The sequence below is a fragment of the Dermacentor albipictus genome, unplaced genomic scaffold (genome assembly GCF_038994185.2).
Source record: "Dermacentor albipictus isolate Rhodes 1998 colony unplaced genomic scaffold, USDA_Dalb.pri_finalv2 scaffold_16, whole genome shotgun sequence".
In the NCBI taxonomy this organism is placed as follows: domain Eukaryota; kingdom Metazoa; phylum Arthropoda; class Arachnida; order Ixodida; family Ixodidae; genus Dermacentor; species Dermacentor albipictus.
Genome location: NW_027225570.1, coordinates 4,375,547 through 4,392,460, shown reverse-complemented (window position 1 = coordinate 4,392,460; position 16,914 = coordinate 4,375,547). Strand labels below are relative to the sequence as shown.

Sequence of the window (16,914 nt, the reverse complement as noted above, 5' to 3'; positions counted from 1 at the left end):
ACATAAGGAAGTATAATATGGATAGAATTGAACATGCTCTCAGGAACGGAGGAAGCCTAAAAACAGTGAAGAAGAAACTAGGAATTGGCAAGAATCAGATGTATGCGTTAAGAGACAAAGCCGGCAATATCATTACTAATATGGATGAGATAGTTCAAGTGGCTGAGGAGTTCTATAGAGATTTATACAGTACCAGTGGCACCCACGACGATAATGAAAGAGAAAATAGTCTAGAGGAATTCGAAATCCCGAAGGTAACGCCGGAAGAAGTAAAGAAAGCCTTAGAAGATATGCAAAGGGGGAAGGCAGCTGGGGAGGATCAGGTAACAGCAGATTTGTTGAAGGATGGTGGACAGATTGTTCTAGAGAAACTGGCCACCCTGTATACGCAATGCCTCATGACCTCGAGCGTACCGGAATCATGGAAGAACGCTAACATAATCCTAATCCATAAGAAAGGGGACGCCAAAGACTTGAAAAATTATAGACCGATCAGCTTACTGTCCGTTGCCTACAAAGTATTTACTAAGGTAATTGCAAATAGAATCAGGAACACCTTAGACTTCTGTCAACCAAAAGACCAGGCAGGATTCCGTAAAGGCTACTCAACAATAGACCATATTCACACTATCAATCAAGTGATAGAGAAATGTGCAGAATATAACCAACCTTTATATATAGCTTTCATTGATTACGAGAAAGCGTTTGATTCAGTCGAAACCTCAGCAGTCATGGAGGCATTACGGAATCAGGGTGTAGATGAGCCCTATGTAAAAATACTGGAAGATATCTATAGCGGCTCCACAGCCACCGTAGTCCTCCATAAAGCAAGCAACAAAATCCCAATAAAGAAAGGCGTCAGGCAGGGAGATACGATATCTCCAATGCTATTCACAGCGTGTTTACAGGAGATATTCAGAGACCTGGATTGGGAAGAATTGGGGATAAAAGTTAATGGAGAATACCTTAGTAACTTGCGATTCGCTGATGATATTGCCTTGCTTAGTAACTCAGGGGACCAATTGCAATGCATGCTCACTGACCTGGAGAGGCAAAGCAGAAGGGTGGGTCTGAAAATTAATCTGCAGAAAACTAAAGTAATCCTTAACAGTCTCGGGAGAGAACAGCAATTTACAATAGGCAGCGAGGCACTGGAAGTCGTAAGGGAATACATCTACTTAGGGCAGGTAGTGACGGCGGATCCGGATCATGAGACGGAAATAATCAGAAGAATAAGAATGGGCTGGGGTGCGTTTGGCAGGCATTCCCAAATCATGAACAGCAGGTTGCCATTATCCCTCAAAAGAAAAGTGTATAATAGCTGTGTCTTACCAGTACTCACCTACGGGGCAGAAACCTGGAGGCTTACGAAAAGGGTTCTACTCAAATTGAGGACGACACAACGAGCTATGGAAAGAAGAATGATAGGTGTAACGTTAAGGGATAAGAAAAGAGCAGATTGGGTGAGGGAACAAACGCGAGTTAATGACATCTTAGTTGAAATCAAGAAAAAGAAATGGGCATGGGCAGGACAAGTAATGAGGAGGGATGATAACCGATGGTCATTAAGGGTTACGTACTGGATCCCAAGGGAAGGGAAGCGTAGCAGGGGGCGGCAGAAGGTTAGGTGGGCGGATGAGATTAAGAAGTTTGCAGGCACGGCATGGCCACAATTAGTACATGACCGGGGTTGTTGGAGAAGCATGGGAGAGGCCTTTGCCCTGCAGTGGGCGCAACCAGGCTGATGATGATGATGATGATGAAGGTAATCGCAAATAGAATCGGGAACACCTTAGACTTCTGTCAACCAAACGACCAGGCAGGATTCCGTAAAGGCTACTCAACAATATAACATATTCGCACTATCAATCAGGTGATCGAGAAATTTGCGGAATATAACCAACCTTATATGTAGCTTTGATTGGTAATGAGAAAGTGTTTGATTTAGTCGAAACTTGAGCAGTCATGGAGGCATTACGGAATCAGGGTGTAGACGAGCCATATGTAAAAATACTGAAAGATATCTATAAAGGCTCCACAGCCACCATAGTCCTCCATAAAGAAGGCAACAAATTCCAAATAAAGAATGGTGTCAGGCAGGGAGATACGATCTCTGCAATGCTATTCACAGTGTGTGTACAGGAGGTATTCAGAGACCTGGATTGGGAAGAATTGGGGATAAAAGTTAATGGAGAATACTTTAGTAACTGGCGATTCGCTGATGATATTGTCTTGCTTAGTAACTCAGAGGACCAATTGCAATGCATGCTCACTTACCTGGACAAGGAAAGCAGCAGGGTGGGTCTAAAAATTAATCTGCAGAAAACGAAAGTAATGTTTAACAGTCTCGGAAGAGAACAGAGGTTTACGATAGGTAGCGAGGCACTGGAAGTGGTAAGGGAATACATCTTCTTAGGACAGGTAGTGACCACACATCTGGATTATGAGACTGCAATAATCAGAAGAATAAGAATGGGCTGGGGTGCGTTTGGCAGGCATTCTCAGATCATGAACAGCAGGTTGCCATTATCCCTCAAGAGAAAAGTGTATAACAACTGTGTCTTAACAGTACTCACCTATGGGGAAGAAGCCTGGAGGCTTACGAAAAGGGTTCTACATAAATTGAGGATGATGCAATAAGCTATGAAAAGAAGATTGATGGGTGTAACATTAAGGATAAGAAGAGAGCAGATTGGGTGAGGGAACAAACGCCAGGTAATGACATCTTAGTTGAAATGAAGAAAAATAAATGGGCATGGGCAGGACATGTAATGAGGAGGGAAGATAACCGATGGTCATTAAGGGGATGGTCATTAACGGAATGGATTCCAAGGAAGGGAAGCGTAGCAGGGGGCAGCAGAAAGTTAGATGGGCGGATGAGATTAAAAAGTTTGCAGGCACCACATGGCCACCATTAGTACACGACCGGGGTATGGTTGGAGAAGTACGGGAGAGGCCTTTGCCCTGCGCAGCCAGGCCGATGAGGTGAGGAAGGGCCACGTGCCTGCAGGAAGTCGATCATCTCCTCCATGCCCATGCGGAGCAAGGTCTTGCGGTGCAGGCGCAGCAGCGTGTATGACATGGCGGTCAGCACGGGCTCGCCGTCCAGGATGTAGGCGTCCCAGAGGCGTAGGGTCAGCGTGAAGGGCACCCGGTCGAGAAAGCACTGGAAGAACCACTTGAGCGTGTACAGCGAGGTGTGCATCTCGTAGCGGTCCAGGTGACGCTTCAGCTTGGGCAGCAGACGGCCCAGCACCTTGTCATGGTGCTCCTGGAAGCGCCGCAGCTTCGGGAATCCCTGGATGAAGAAGCCTGTTGCCGTAGCAACGGGATGTCACAGTCTGGTACGCATCCCGCGGAATTTCGAGGACGACTTGCAAGTGCTACCGGACGGTTGACTAGTGCATACTGCACAGATCAATGAGCATGAGGACTATCGCTTGAAACACAAAAGAGCAATTTCTAACGCTTGAAATACCTCACATTTCCTTTTATGCATGCGTCGACCACAAAAGGCGTCCTCTTGCGTACAGTGCGGAAAAAGAGGATTCGGCATCTGCCTGCGACAAGTTGTCGTTTTGCCCGCTTTACCCTAGTTATTTCTACACTTCAACTAATAACCATAGTTAATTACCCCTGTGCTTTCCCTGGCTTCATATGCTTTCTGACTTTGTGTCCGATGCATCTCACACCTAAGAGGCTGTGGGTCCGGAAAATAGCATCACTCTCACCTGGAAGCATGCAGCAGACAGGGGCGTAACAAACCATGCTCTCCAGTGGTAAAAAACACAATTAGCGGAGCTAAATAAGTTAACATTTTTCAATTGTTACTTTTCTGCGCTACATAGAGATACAAAGCCCTAGAAGAAATGCTGGCAAGTACCAAAGTGCCCTAATAATCTAGTGTAGTAGTACTTGTTGGTTGTGGGTTTGGTCCCCGCCTGTGGCAAGTTCTTTTTTCCTCCACTTTCATTTCTATTAATTTATTGTTTCTTTATTTCATTTATTAAGCACAAGTAATTTCCCCTATGTTGTCCTTGGTGCCAGTGTTTGTTGGCTTCGTATGATACAACTAATAAATAAATTTGAAAAAAAAAATGGCTGTGGCTTAGATAAGGTTAAGCCCAGGATGCGAAGCATACTAGCCTTTATTTTAGTTGTTGAACCACTGTTTAGCCTGGTGAACTGCTGTTGCTTGGCTATATTTGGTTCGGCTAGACGAAGAAACAACTCATGCATTACTGCTTCGCCTTCAAGAGTGGAACGCGACAGCGTTCCCGTCGACCCGCCAAGGGGTGTAAGACAATGGGCTACAGGGCAGCGACTACGCGCCCCGCATTGGACGCGGTGAGCGTCGAGCAAAGCAGCGTTCGGCGCGGCAACGAAATGTGCGCCTGAGCAAGAGACGCACGCCTTAGAAACAGCTCGTTTCTAAGGCAACACCGCATTCACTAGAGGCGCTTTTGTACCGCTTTGAAGCATCGTAGTCGTGGCTCAGTGGTAGCGTCTCCGTCTCACACTCCGGAGACCCTGGTTCGATTCCCACCCAGCCCGCCTTGCAAGAGTTGAGCCAAAGCCACTTCTCCTGTGTCGTGACGTCACGGTGTCACGTGGTTTCAAGGCGACACCGCCGCGCCTGAGGAGCTGGGTTGAGCTCTCGTAATATGCTTCGCATAAAAAAACCGGGCCCCTCGGTTGATCCCCTTCCTTCTCGTTTGTTTTTACAAAGCACTTTAGGTACTTAGTGAACAAGAGGGGAAACCGAGGGGCCCGATTGACCGTCTGATTTTAGTGGTCACATCCATATGAAGCCAACAGATAATGACGACAATAAAGCATGGACAAAGTTATTTGTAGTTCTAATTCGGGTGTGGAAAGGAGGCATCGTCACATCGCAACACATTGCCTCGCTCTGTTCCTGTTATCACTGCAAACGCTGCAAGAGAGCCCAGCCTGAGGAAATGTGTGTAGCCCTCGTGTGATGACCAATATTCATGGGGAATGTCATCACACATAGCCTTGTTAAGTGCTATGCAATGTCATCAAATTTCACTCCACATCACTACGTCACAAAAATGTCAACGACTTGGGGTCCAGCCTTTGAACCCCTTGACTGCCGATGATGATTAACTTGTCACGACGACGGCTGCACTACCTTTGACCCTTTTTTCCCCTCAAGAGCAGTGAAAGGGCTATAGGCATTCCTGGTTATCCCATTTCTTAGAAGAAAAAAAAGATGGCAGAATAATTTCGAAGGATGATGGTTTGGGCTAGTTGGTTTTCCATTTTAAACTGTGTGCTATACAGCGCAAAGTAGGACAGGAGACACAAGAAAAAACAAGGACAAGCGCTTGACGCTGTTCCACACAGTTTAAAAAGGCAGAACAATGCAGTTAAAAAAAACCACCCTTTTCATCGAGTTATTTCAAATTTCTTGTTGCAATTAAAGGTGTAAGGCCAGGATAAGTAACAAATTCAATTAGCTCAAGAGTGTTTGTCAGCATTGCTAAGTGATATCACTGTCCCCGCGAAAAGCTCGTGGTACCCTTTCTATAGCTCTGAAATTGTGTGCGAGTGCGCTCCTCTTAACAGAAGAAACAAGTCCGTCCCCATTTGCCTTGTTCCTCTCGTTGCCTTTCCTCCGGCTGACAAACATTGTGGGTTATGTGGCTGACTAACAAGACCGCCTTTCAGCTGGAAACAACAGCAGAATCTAGAGCTAAGCTTCATGGTATGACTTGGCACAGCAAGTGTGGGACAAAAGAAGAAGGGGGTAAAACGAGTCCACACTTTCAACTAAACTTTGTCAAAGAAAGCAGGACACTAATGTACAGAAGAAAACTGCAAGACACTAATGCCCGATATGCACAGGCAGACACATATGACGAGAACAAAACCGTTTAACAACAGAGAGAAAACATAGTAATCAAAGTCGGCCTTGATTTCTAAAGATTTCCAGTGTCAAGGCCAAGAGGCTGGAATGAAGAAAAGAAGAAAAAAAAAATGGTGCCATGTGTCTAAAAACGAGTTCAACTAGCACTGCATGTGACCTAACTCCTAATGGATAACTTGCACAGCTCGACAATGGGACATAGTGAGACAAGTACGTACGGCAGACTTCTGATGGAATTTTTATTCGAAGATTGGCCTACTTATAGTACAAGGATGACAAGGCCTTCTTATCACCAACTACTAGGAGTATTCGAATAGCGAATAGTAGACTTCAAATCAAATATCGAATCAAGAAAAAAAGCTGAATATCAAATGGAATGTTGAATATCAAAACAAATTTATCGCAAAGTTTATTGCTTACAGGTTATAGGAAGAAAACATGGCACAACACAAAAATGTAGCAAGCTATATCAGTAACTTACATACACAGAAATCAAGATATACAGTATGGTCGTTAAAGGGATAACCAAATTAGTAAGCCAGCACTGATTACAGCTCACTTCTAGTGTATGAAGGTCTGGAAAATATTTTATCAATAGAATGTTTCTTGGATAGAAAAGTGATTTTTCTTTCTCTGGAGCTAAATAATTACAGGTGGTATACTTTATTAAACATCAATGAGGTTCTCAGTTCAATAGTGGACCTGTGTTTTAGGACAATTTTACTTACTTCATAAATGTTTAACTTTCTAGTTTTCCTCCATAATACAGAAGGACTTTCCTATATTCATGGCAAGTGGGTTATCGTAAGTCTAATCGGTGTAACTATCAGTACAAATATTAAATCTAATTATTGGAACAATCACTGTTCGATTTAACTGTGTGATATTCGAGTATTCGCACACTCCTACCAATTACAATGTTGTGTAAAGATACTCGATTTCTTTCTTTTTTTCTTTTTTGCCAAAGTAACACATTGACAAGCTGCTGACACAACCAGTCTTTCAACATTCTATTTCAAAAGCTTCTTATAGCTCCCTGCTTAACTTATCTGGATGATTATTCACCAGTATACATTTAAGAAAGAAAGGACAAGATTGCTGGATATAGCAGTGCTAATAGTATTGCTATCATGCTCAACTAGCCCGGCAGTCTATTCTTAAGATCTGATTCTTACACCTGAATGATTCATGCACACTGTTGCTTGGCTCATGCAAAGGGCATCGGCAACAGTGTGATGTGGCATGTACAAGCATGATAGTGGCGAAAAATCTGCTTACTCACCATGCATGGCATGCCTCTCATCGGTCATGAGCACGGATATAGCCCAGAAGGCATCCTGAAACAACAAAAAAGAAAAGCTTCTGAGTGAACAATATAAATACGAGGGTTGTTCAATAAATAAGCACATATTTCTGAACATTACTCATCAAAATTTTTGTCGCCTTCAAAGTATTCTCCACTGAGCACAAAGCACTTGTCCCAGTGTTTCTGCCATTGCTGGAACAGATGGGTAAAGCCATTTTTCGCCATTCCCTTTAAAGCCATGACTGCATTCTGGGCTGTATGAAAATGACATTCTTTCAGTTCCTTTTTTTGCCGAGGGGTATGAAAAGAAGTCGCAGGGGTCTAGGTCAAGACTACAGGGTGGGCAAGGGTTTTTTTTCTGAGACAGAAATTGGACCACAGTGTTCAAAACGTGAGCCCTCGCGTTATTGTGGTGAAGTTTCCAACAACTTCGGGCCTTTTTCGCGAGATGTCTTTTCTCATGAGTGTCACCAAAACACCTCTGTAGTATTCAGCGTTTACCTTCTGGCCCGTAGAAACTGAATGGGTATAGACCATTCCCTCCTGTTCGAAAAATGTGATCGCCATTGCCTTGTCTGCCAATCTTTGTGCTTTAGCCTTCACTGGTCGAGGCTGCACCTTTTTAACCACCTGCGTGCTTTGACACTTCCTCTAACTCATAGCAGTGTACCCAGGTTTCGTCTGCAGTAATAATGGTCTTCCACCAGTCTTCACCTTCTTCTACTCACCACTTCCACTTGAGACAAACATCTACACGGTTTTGTTTATGGACTGGGGTGAACAGGCGAAGGATCCACTTCACACAGACTGCGGACATGTGAAGACATTCTTTGAAAATCTTGTGGTTGCTTCCTACTGAAATCTCCAGGGACTCGGCAAGCTGCCTGACAGTGAGGCGTCCATCGATTTTTATCACTGCAGCCACTGTGTTGATGGTTTCCTCAGAAAGGGCTACAAGGGTTGCACCACCATCCCCTCCCTAAAATTCAGGGTTGTCCCTGCCCTCTTTGAAATCCTTAAACCACCAAAAACACTTAGCACAAAACATACCCTATTTATTCGAATTTAGGCCGATAGTTGTTTTTTTTTCAAATAATTATGTACCCAACACTAGAGCCGGTTCAGATTCGAGGATTTTACAAAACACGCCAGTTTGTAATTGAAAATGATAAATTTGGTGCATAGCTAGCGGCATCTAGAAAAGTCACTATTGTAGCTGCTACTAGCCATGCCAGTAGCCAACTGAAGTACATGAGCGACGTCACCAATTTGACCTGTGTAATTTCGACCATAGAGTTTCTCACTATATCACCTAGAGGGAAATCTGGCGCTGTTGCGCTGTGGTATGCATAAGAATGCCGGTATATTGCGACTTCGGATTGGCATTGTTCTCGGAGAACCAGGCAAGCACCGTTCCGTCTGTCACAATGATTCATTTTCTACTAAAACTCAAGTAAAAAGCTGTTTTAGCTTTATTATTATACAAAAACATGTTTTGTTTAACTATGAGGACTTGCTATTGCATGTGCAATTATATGATACGTAAAAAGTATCCGCGGGCCGCTAAAGTTGGAGGACAGATGACAAGATTCACGCTCGCTTTAAAACAGTTTGTCGTCCATTCTTGTTTTTCTTCCCTTCGTCATGCATTGTAGGTGAGTAAAGATGCAATTTGCATGAATGGAAACATTTTATAAACATTTTATAACGCGTACGAGGCTAGCAACGATCACGTAGAGTGAGCTCGGCATGTTTATATTAAATAAATGTTGTTATAATTTTGTAAACTCCGCCCTCACTTTTTTGTTCAGCTTACATTCGAGGCAACCTCCTGGAGGAGTTTCTGGGTGTAGATAGCAATGCCTCGTTCTGTGAAGGATCTCGGACAGGGCAATCGTTGTCACGACAGACGGTGGCGATGTGCGACAGAGGCGATAACAGCGGCGTCAGTGACGACGAGATTGCCAGTGGGCCGTCTTTGATACCGACCCCAATGTTAACACAAAGTGCTCTGTCGTCGATAAAGTCGCTCACTCATTTCCCGCACGCTAAATTATCCCTGCCAGTGTTCGCACAGCCACTGGACGAGATGCTCACCGCAGTTGCGAGCCTGAAACTTCCGCAAAAGCAAGTGCACAATATTTCAGCACGCCCAATGCTTGACACGCTGTTTAGAGGTATAAATAAGTGTTTCATTTTTTACAACCAATTTTCTAGAACGTCAATTTTTTATCGTAAGTGACAAATTTGGTTTTGGAGCTACGAGGCAGCAGCAGCTTTTTTTTTTCTTTTTTATAGCAGTCCAGATATATTGATGATTGGTTATAATAATCAGATTTTTCGTTCTTGTTATCGTAAGTGGACTGCACTGTATATACATTTTTTAGTTATAATACAAAGTTGCCCGCAACCTAAGAAACACAGAAGCAAATGCACCACTGTCCAACTCAGAGAATTTGCCAGCCACTAAAATTTGCCCATTTCTATGACATCATAGCAGAGATGAACTTATTCCAGTATTGGCGTCTCTAGGGAACAATCTCTCGCATCAGAGAGGGCGAATGAAGTATGCCTTCATGGATGGAGCTTGTACTGAAATGCAAGTACTTGAGATGTCAGCAGCAACTATACAGAATTTAAGCCACAGAGAGGACAGGGTGCTCTATAGTTCCCTGGACAACTCCCCAATGCATTCAGCACTACACTATATATATATATGGCACCTGTTTATTGCTTGCTTTGTAATTAGGAGAGATTTGTTAAAGATTGCCTGTGCCCGTGTGGTTCTGCCTTTGCAGGTGCATTTATGGAAGAGGCAGAAATTGCTTGCATGAGAAGTCTGAATGTCCAAGTAAATAATTAAAAGGCTTTTCTAATTAACTTTCTAATAATTTACTTTAGGGCACATGCTGATTTGTGAAATTAAAGCTAAGGTTTAGTGTGGTCACGTTTCCAGCAGAAATCGTAAGACTAGTACCACTGGGCCTAAAGTGCGTTATAAAATACTATGGCATTCAAGCTAACGGTTTCTTAAAAAAACGTGCATCAAGCAGTTTGGGATATCGTAACTGTAATGTTAAGAGATTTTTAAACTGATTTTTCGGGACGGATAGCTTGAAAATGGAGGTAGCTTTGGAATTTCTGTTAAGAAGCAATGACTTTACTGGACTCCTATATTGCAATTTTCTGGAACATGTACCTTAAAATGAGCAATGAAGAAGTGAAGTAGTTCGTATACTTAATTACCCACATAGACAATGCAATTTCTTTCTGCATGTTATGGCCACTTGAGCTAATCCACCTTAAAGGGCAAAATTACACCATGTGTTCCATGCAATTTTTAAAAGAATTGTTCAAACTAAACAAAAAACACATGGCATAGTACGGATTCTTCCAAACTGTTATGTCAAATTTGCCACCGCCATCGCAACACCAGACCTGCTGAAATGGGTACGTACTATACAGGTACATGCGAGACGACCCTGGTGCAATGTCCAGTTGCAACGCTAAACCTTCGTGTGCAACATGCAGGTGCAGACTGCCGATGCATTCGAGAAAACTGGAGCAGAGATCTGAGATGCTCCCAAAACATCAGATGAGCTCGCGAAGCAAGTTTGTTTTCTTGAGTAAACAGTAATTCGTATATGCCCCAGAAACACGCAAGAGGACGACAGCCTCGGCAAAACACAGAATCAAGTCCACTATGTGTTGAACATTTACAACGTTAACACCAACTGACACCTCTGAATAATTAACACACATGCCCAATTGGCATCTACTGTAGGCCTGGCTAACTTTGAATTCGAAAAGTACTTGTCAGAACCAAAAAATGCTAAAATTTGGTCGAAAACACTGAGATGTGTTTTGCCACTAGTGATGTTTAATATTAACAAATTGACAAATTTAACGGGAACTCCGTGACGAAGCTCTATATTCACTGCACGAATGAACTGCATGCCCACAGACAAACAAAAACATTCATGAATGTTAATTATGAAATAGCGTAGGTTAGGGCGTGTTGGTTCATAACTGAGGTTTTTTAGCGCACGAAAAGGGACGAAGGACAGTGGCAAGAAGCGCTGTGTCCGTGTCTTGCCACTGTCCTTTGTCCCTTTTCGTGCGCTAAAAAAACTCAGTTAATTATGAAATATTCTTGAAAAGACATCCAAAATTTTGGTTACTGTCATACCCTCCTTTTATCAACTATGTGGAGCTGCTGCAGGTATACACCCGAATAATCGAGCAGGTCTGCAACATCTGTTGGCAACTGTACCGGTATTTTCTTTGATATCGGTCCTGCCCTAAGCTGGACACAAATAAAACACTGCAAAATTATTGACACTGCTTCAAAAATAATGCAGCTAGCTGGGCAAGTCAAGTGTCGGCTGTTTACACAGTCGCAATCATACACAAGTTCTAGAAATTGGGCAATTTACAATACCACTGTAAAAGATGGCCAGTGTGCCAACTGTGTCATTCTACTAGTCGCAATGAATCCGAGACCTCTCATCAAAATCCAGTTCACCTCACCTCTTCGTTCATGTACATGAGCAGGAGAGCAGCAATCTGGCTCATCCCTTGGCAGTAGCCCACCTCCTGCAAGGCACAGTAAAGCAGCAGGTCAACCAACGCCCTCTCAGCCAGCGTGCGTCAGCAGGCACGAGGCAAGCACAGACCTGGCCAGCTCCACTCTAAAGGCCTCAGCTTTTTCCTCCCACTCCATCCGTCGCCCAGTAAAATTTGTCGCTGGGCAAGCTGGTTGAAGCCTAACGAGGAAACAGGCTCGACAGGGAGGTATATTAGGAAGGGAGAGAACAGGGTTTAAATTTCAACTGTTGATTCGGAGAGATGTTTCTTGTTTCCTTGTTCGGAATATATAGTAGTGCTAAGAAACTGGCTTTCTGCACTTTTTTGTTTGCCTTAGCGTACGCCTTAATGCGAGCCTCCAAGATCACAAACAAAACATCCACAACGGCAGGGACAGTTTCTCGGCGCTACACCACTCGGACTGCAGATGCGCCCCTCGGTTTGAAGATGCCGCGGTAATCGGAAGGCACGCGAACGATCACACTCAAATCGTTACCGAAGCCGTGGCTATTGCCAATGATGGCGTTGTCAGCAAGCCTTCCGCCATTCAAAAAAATTGACAGCACAAACTAGACGAGGACAAAGGAGGCACGCGATACGCAACACACAACCAAGTCTACGGAGTGCACGTCAAAGCTAGTGTATCGCATCCCACTTAGCTGTGGGAAAGAATGCATTGGGCAGACTGGTCAGTGCTTTAATGATCACGTAATGATCACGAGTTTACCAAACGAAGTTTATAGGCAGAGCTACAGACACTTGAACGTCGTTATGACAAAGTTGAAGAGGGAGCCGAAACTACTTTGCTATATCCGGTATTTCGTTATATCAATTGTTGCCATTTACTGCAATACATGTCCCATAGAGTGCACAATTGTCAACGTGCAAATAAGACGACGACTTTGTGTCACGCAGAGCCGCTAGCTACAGGGCCACACATGTGACGAAATTTGAATACAAAAAAATAATAACTTCAGCGTGTCACGTGACTTCAAAGCACCTGATGTACAGCCTTTAGAAGATAGCTGCCTTCTGTTCTGCTGTGACAGTCTTTCGTGTCCGCTTTCTACTTGGCACACTGTGTCTGAGTAGCACATGGCACACAACACAGTACTGCTCTGTGCGACCGAGGAGGCAGGTGAATTTTGCCACACCAGCTTGGCTTGGCCAGCTGGTGGCCCCCGAGATTGCATGGATGCCAACAAGATCTCGGAGGCCATGCCCAGCTGCCAGCTGGCTGTGTGCCACAGGGAGAGAAGTGGCCTGGAGACTTCAATTAAACATAACAATCAACCCTTTAAGGATGAGACACAGAAATACCCAAAGGAAATGTATATTTTTCATATAAATGTGCAAAAATACACGAAGGTTACCGTTATTGAATGAGAAAAAAAATTTCTCAGCGAAACATGGGGAACATCGGGCAGAACACTGGAAGCAAACTTCTCCCCGAGCCACCTTGTGGAACTCGTACAGACAGTTCTTGACATATATATGTGAACCAACCACAGGTGTACCCTGCATACATTGCCTGCGTGACAGCAGTGCAGCTGGGTATCTTGCACTGGCCTGCCTCCTCTGACCACACTTTGAAAAGAAGGAAAGCCAGCTGCGTGCCAAACTTCTTTTCCCTTGTTCTGTATTCCCTGTGCTCCAATGCAACAAACGATGCTTGCTCCCTGTCATTTAGTGTTGGCCAAAGACACTTGGCACAAAACTCCACACTCAAAGTCAAAACTCGGCAAGAAAAACAACTTTCGGGCGTGGCGCCTTGAGGCAACAGTCGCACATATAGATGGCCCATTCTTACTACCCTTCCTCTGGCTTCATGGTCAGTAATCAGTACAGTTAAAAAAAAAAAAATGCTAAGCCCTTTGGATCCCCTTATCATTCTCACTCGTGACCCTCGTTAAGTCTACGTATGTGCGCAAGTAAATTTGACTCAATCTGTCCAAATCGCAAACAGCAGAGACACCAAGACATGCAAATGTTCTGTCCTGTTTGTGTAAACTGCTCACCATGTACGAAAACTTTCTAGCTATGCACTGAGCTACTGTGCAGTCAGTCTTACATCGTCATCTACGCGGTTAATCGTGCTGAACTAATGCCTAGTTTCCAACCTCGGACACAAGCTGCATGACTTCTTCCATTGGCTGCTCGATACAATCCATTACAATTTCGGCAAAAGGAAAACAAGTCCCATCTGTGTGTGCCCTCGCTGCTACCGCTGCCTCTCATCTACATGACTTGCTCTGTTCTTGCCAACTCGTGAGGAGGCTGTGCACAGGCACTGTGCAAGGGCAACGTGCCCACCACCCATACAAGGGCAATTAGCGAGTACTATTGTGTGCTTATACTCCACGAATTATGCTGAAAGTTCGAGTAGCTGAACGCAGATTATGAACAGGTCGAACTATTTATAATGTTATTCAGTTTGTACATATACATGCAAATATTTGTGCATTCATAAGAACTTCATCATTTGAACAGTTGTAATTAAAAACTTTTGTTTTCAGTGGACAAATATTTTCTCAAACTATCATAAAGCGACAGCCAATAAGCAATACTTTAAACTGAGATGCAAAATGTGCGCCCAATTAGGTGTATAATTTGAAAAAAAAAAAAAAAAATTCAAGGCTGCTCTACCCTGCAAAGGTATCGGATGACCGGTGGAGATGTAAACATCGCGGTAAGAAAACTTGTCATAAATGTTCAGCACAGGAGCCGAGCCGAGGGACGAGGCAGACTACCGGCAAAGCGGAAACCAAACACAATCCTTATTCCCACTCCCCCAAAAGCCTAACAAGGTCCTTTCAGATTGTAGCACCACCTTGTGGCCAGAGGTGGCGACCTCTACATCCCTCCTTTTCATCTGTTATGGGACAGGTTCCTGCAAGTTCAACCGTTGCGGTGGTCTCACTATACGACCGCTGTGATTCTGTGTCATCGTTTTTTGCGGCGTTACTTCTGGCTGCGTTGGATCTTCTTGGGTGCTGCAGGCTGCATGATTTCGGGAGGGGCAGGCGGAGAAGCTGCCAGTTCAGCTGGGGTCACTTCCGATGAATGAAGTACCAGGTGTCAACGATTACAGTGAAAGACGCCTCTGGGGGGTCTGAACAAGGTAGGACCATGGACACTGAGCCTGTGAGAGTTCTTCCCCATTGCATCGTGTGTCAGTGAACCATACATAGTCTCTAGTGCTCAGAGGGCCAATTGGCCTGAAGCATGACGGCGGTTGTAGTTCATCACTTGCCGTACCTTTTTCCCCAAGTCCTTTTCTCTGAAACTCATGTGGCATGGTAACGACGTCACCAGTCGTTCCGGTAATTTTGGGAGACGAGTTTGTAATTTCCTTCCCATTAGCGCTTAAGCCGGGGAAATTCCGTTGGGACCGGGTGTGTCATGGTACGACAGTAAAGCAAGGTAGGGATCAGGACATTTGAAGAGCAAGTTTCACTGTGCACACCAAGCGCTCTGCCTATCCATTGGTCTCGGGTTATCTCGGGCTGCTGGTCTCGTGATAAAAGCCGTATGACCGTGCACACTCGGCGAACTCGTTTGACACAAACTGCGGTCCGTTGTTGGTCCGGACAATGTCTGGTAGGCCAAAACGGGCAAAACAGCTCTTGACCACCGAGATGACTGCTGGTGCTGTGGTGGACCCCACGGAGACTACTTCGGGAAACCTGGAATAATAATCAGCAATCGGGACATAATTGCGCCCTCTAAGTTTAAACAGACTGATGCCAAGGTGCTGCCATGGTCTGTCGGGTGTCACCGTGGACAACATAGGCACAGAACGCTGAACTAGAGTCTGAGCACATATGGCACATTAGGTCACCATATGCTCAACATGCACGTTACAGTTAGGCCACCAAACAGACTCCCTGGCCCATTCTTGGCAGCGGCACACTCCCCGATTCCTTTCGTGTAAGAGGGCGAGAATGTCGTGGCGCAAGCCTCAAGGAATGACAAGTTGTCGGTCCAGCAAAAGGATGCCTTCACAGATGCTCAATCTGTCTCTCTCCTTCCAAAATGAAGCGATCTGCAGCAGCACCTTGTTTTTGTCTGGCCATCCTTTCGTGCAATACGTCATGACCGCAGAGCAGAGTCCATCTTGGGCTTGGTGTGTGTGGACATCTTCTAGCCATCTTGCTACAAGAGGCGGTAATTCCTTGAACACATCATTGACAAACAACTCCAGGGTGCCTACCACGCGAGTAGCTGGCAAATCAGAGGGAGCTCATGACAAAGTGTCTGCCGTAGCTAAGTGCTTTCCAGGCACATATTTCGCCACGTACTGATATCGCATCAGTTTTATTCACATTCGTTGTATGCGAGGCGACGCGAGTTCTAGGTCCTTGTTACCCAAAAGGGCGACCAGAGGAAGGTAATCTGTCTCTACCTCGAAGCTTAGGCCAGAAAGGAACTGGTCGTACCATGAAATGGCCCAAGTCACCGCGAGACGTTCCTTTTCTGTTTGACTAACACGCTTACGTCCGAGTAAGCGCCCTTGAAGCATACGCTACAGCCTGTCGAGTACCTTCAGGCTGATCCTGTAGCCGTACAGCTCCCAGACCGTAGGAGCTAGCATCCGCGGCTACTACAGTGTGGTAGCAAGAATGGTATTTTGCCATGCAAGCGTCGGAGCTCAACAGCAACTTGAGGCATGAGAAGGCCTTTTCTTGACTGGGACCCCAAGTCCAGATGCTGTTCTTGTAGGGGGGGAACGAATGGGCTGCACAACGTCGGATAAGCGAGGTATAAACTCTGCGACATGATTGGTCATTCCCAGCCATCGTCGTACTGCACCGACATTGGCCAGTGGTGGCAGATCCTTGACAGCCTTCACCTTGTCCGGGTTTGGCAAGATCCCGTCCACCCCAATCGCTACTCCAAGGAACTTGACCGAGCTGACCCGAAACAAACACTTCTTTTTGTTAAAGGTGACACCCTCCTCCTCAAGGCGAGCTAGGACTGCCGCCAGATGCTCGTCATGCTCTTCACAATCTTTCCTGAATATTAGAACGTCATCAATTAGGTTCATGGCACCAGGCAAGTGGTCCAGCACCCTCGACATTAACTGCTGGAAATGTTCTGGTGCCATGGCTATACCAAAAGGGAGTCT

General features: G+C 45.0%; 1 protein-coding gene across 4 annotated transcripts in view; it reads right to left on the bottom strand.

The window, feature by feature from the left end:
* Positions 1-16,914, bottom strand: part of LOC135920482 (USP6 N-terminal-like protein) — a 236,858-nt gene that overhangs the window by 92,757 nt on the left and 127,187 nt on the right. For all 4 annotated transcript variants that reach the window (XM_065454752.2, XM_065454750.2, XM_070529008.1 and 1 more), the window contains 3 exons: positions 11,730-11,795; positions 7,176-7,230; positions 3,005-3,312 (listed from right to left, as the gene is read on the bottom strand). In XM_065454752.2, the coding sequence (XP_065310824.1) occupies positions 3,005-3,312; positions 7,176-7,230; positions 11,730-11,795 (429 nt within the window). The remainder of the gene's footprint in view (positions 1-3,004; positions 3,313-7,175; positions 7,231-11,729; positions 11,796-16,914) is intronic.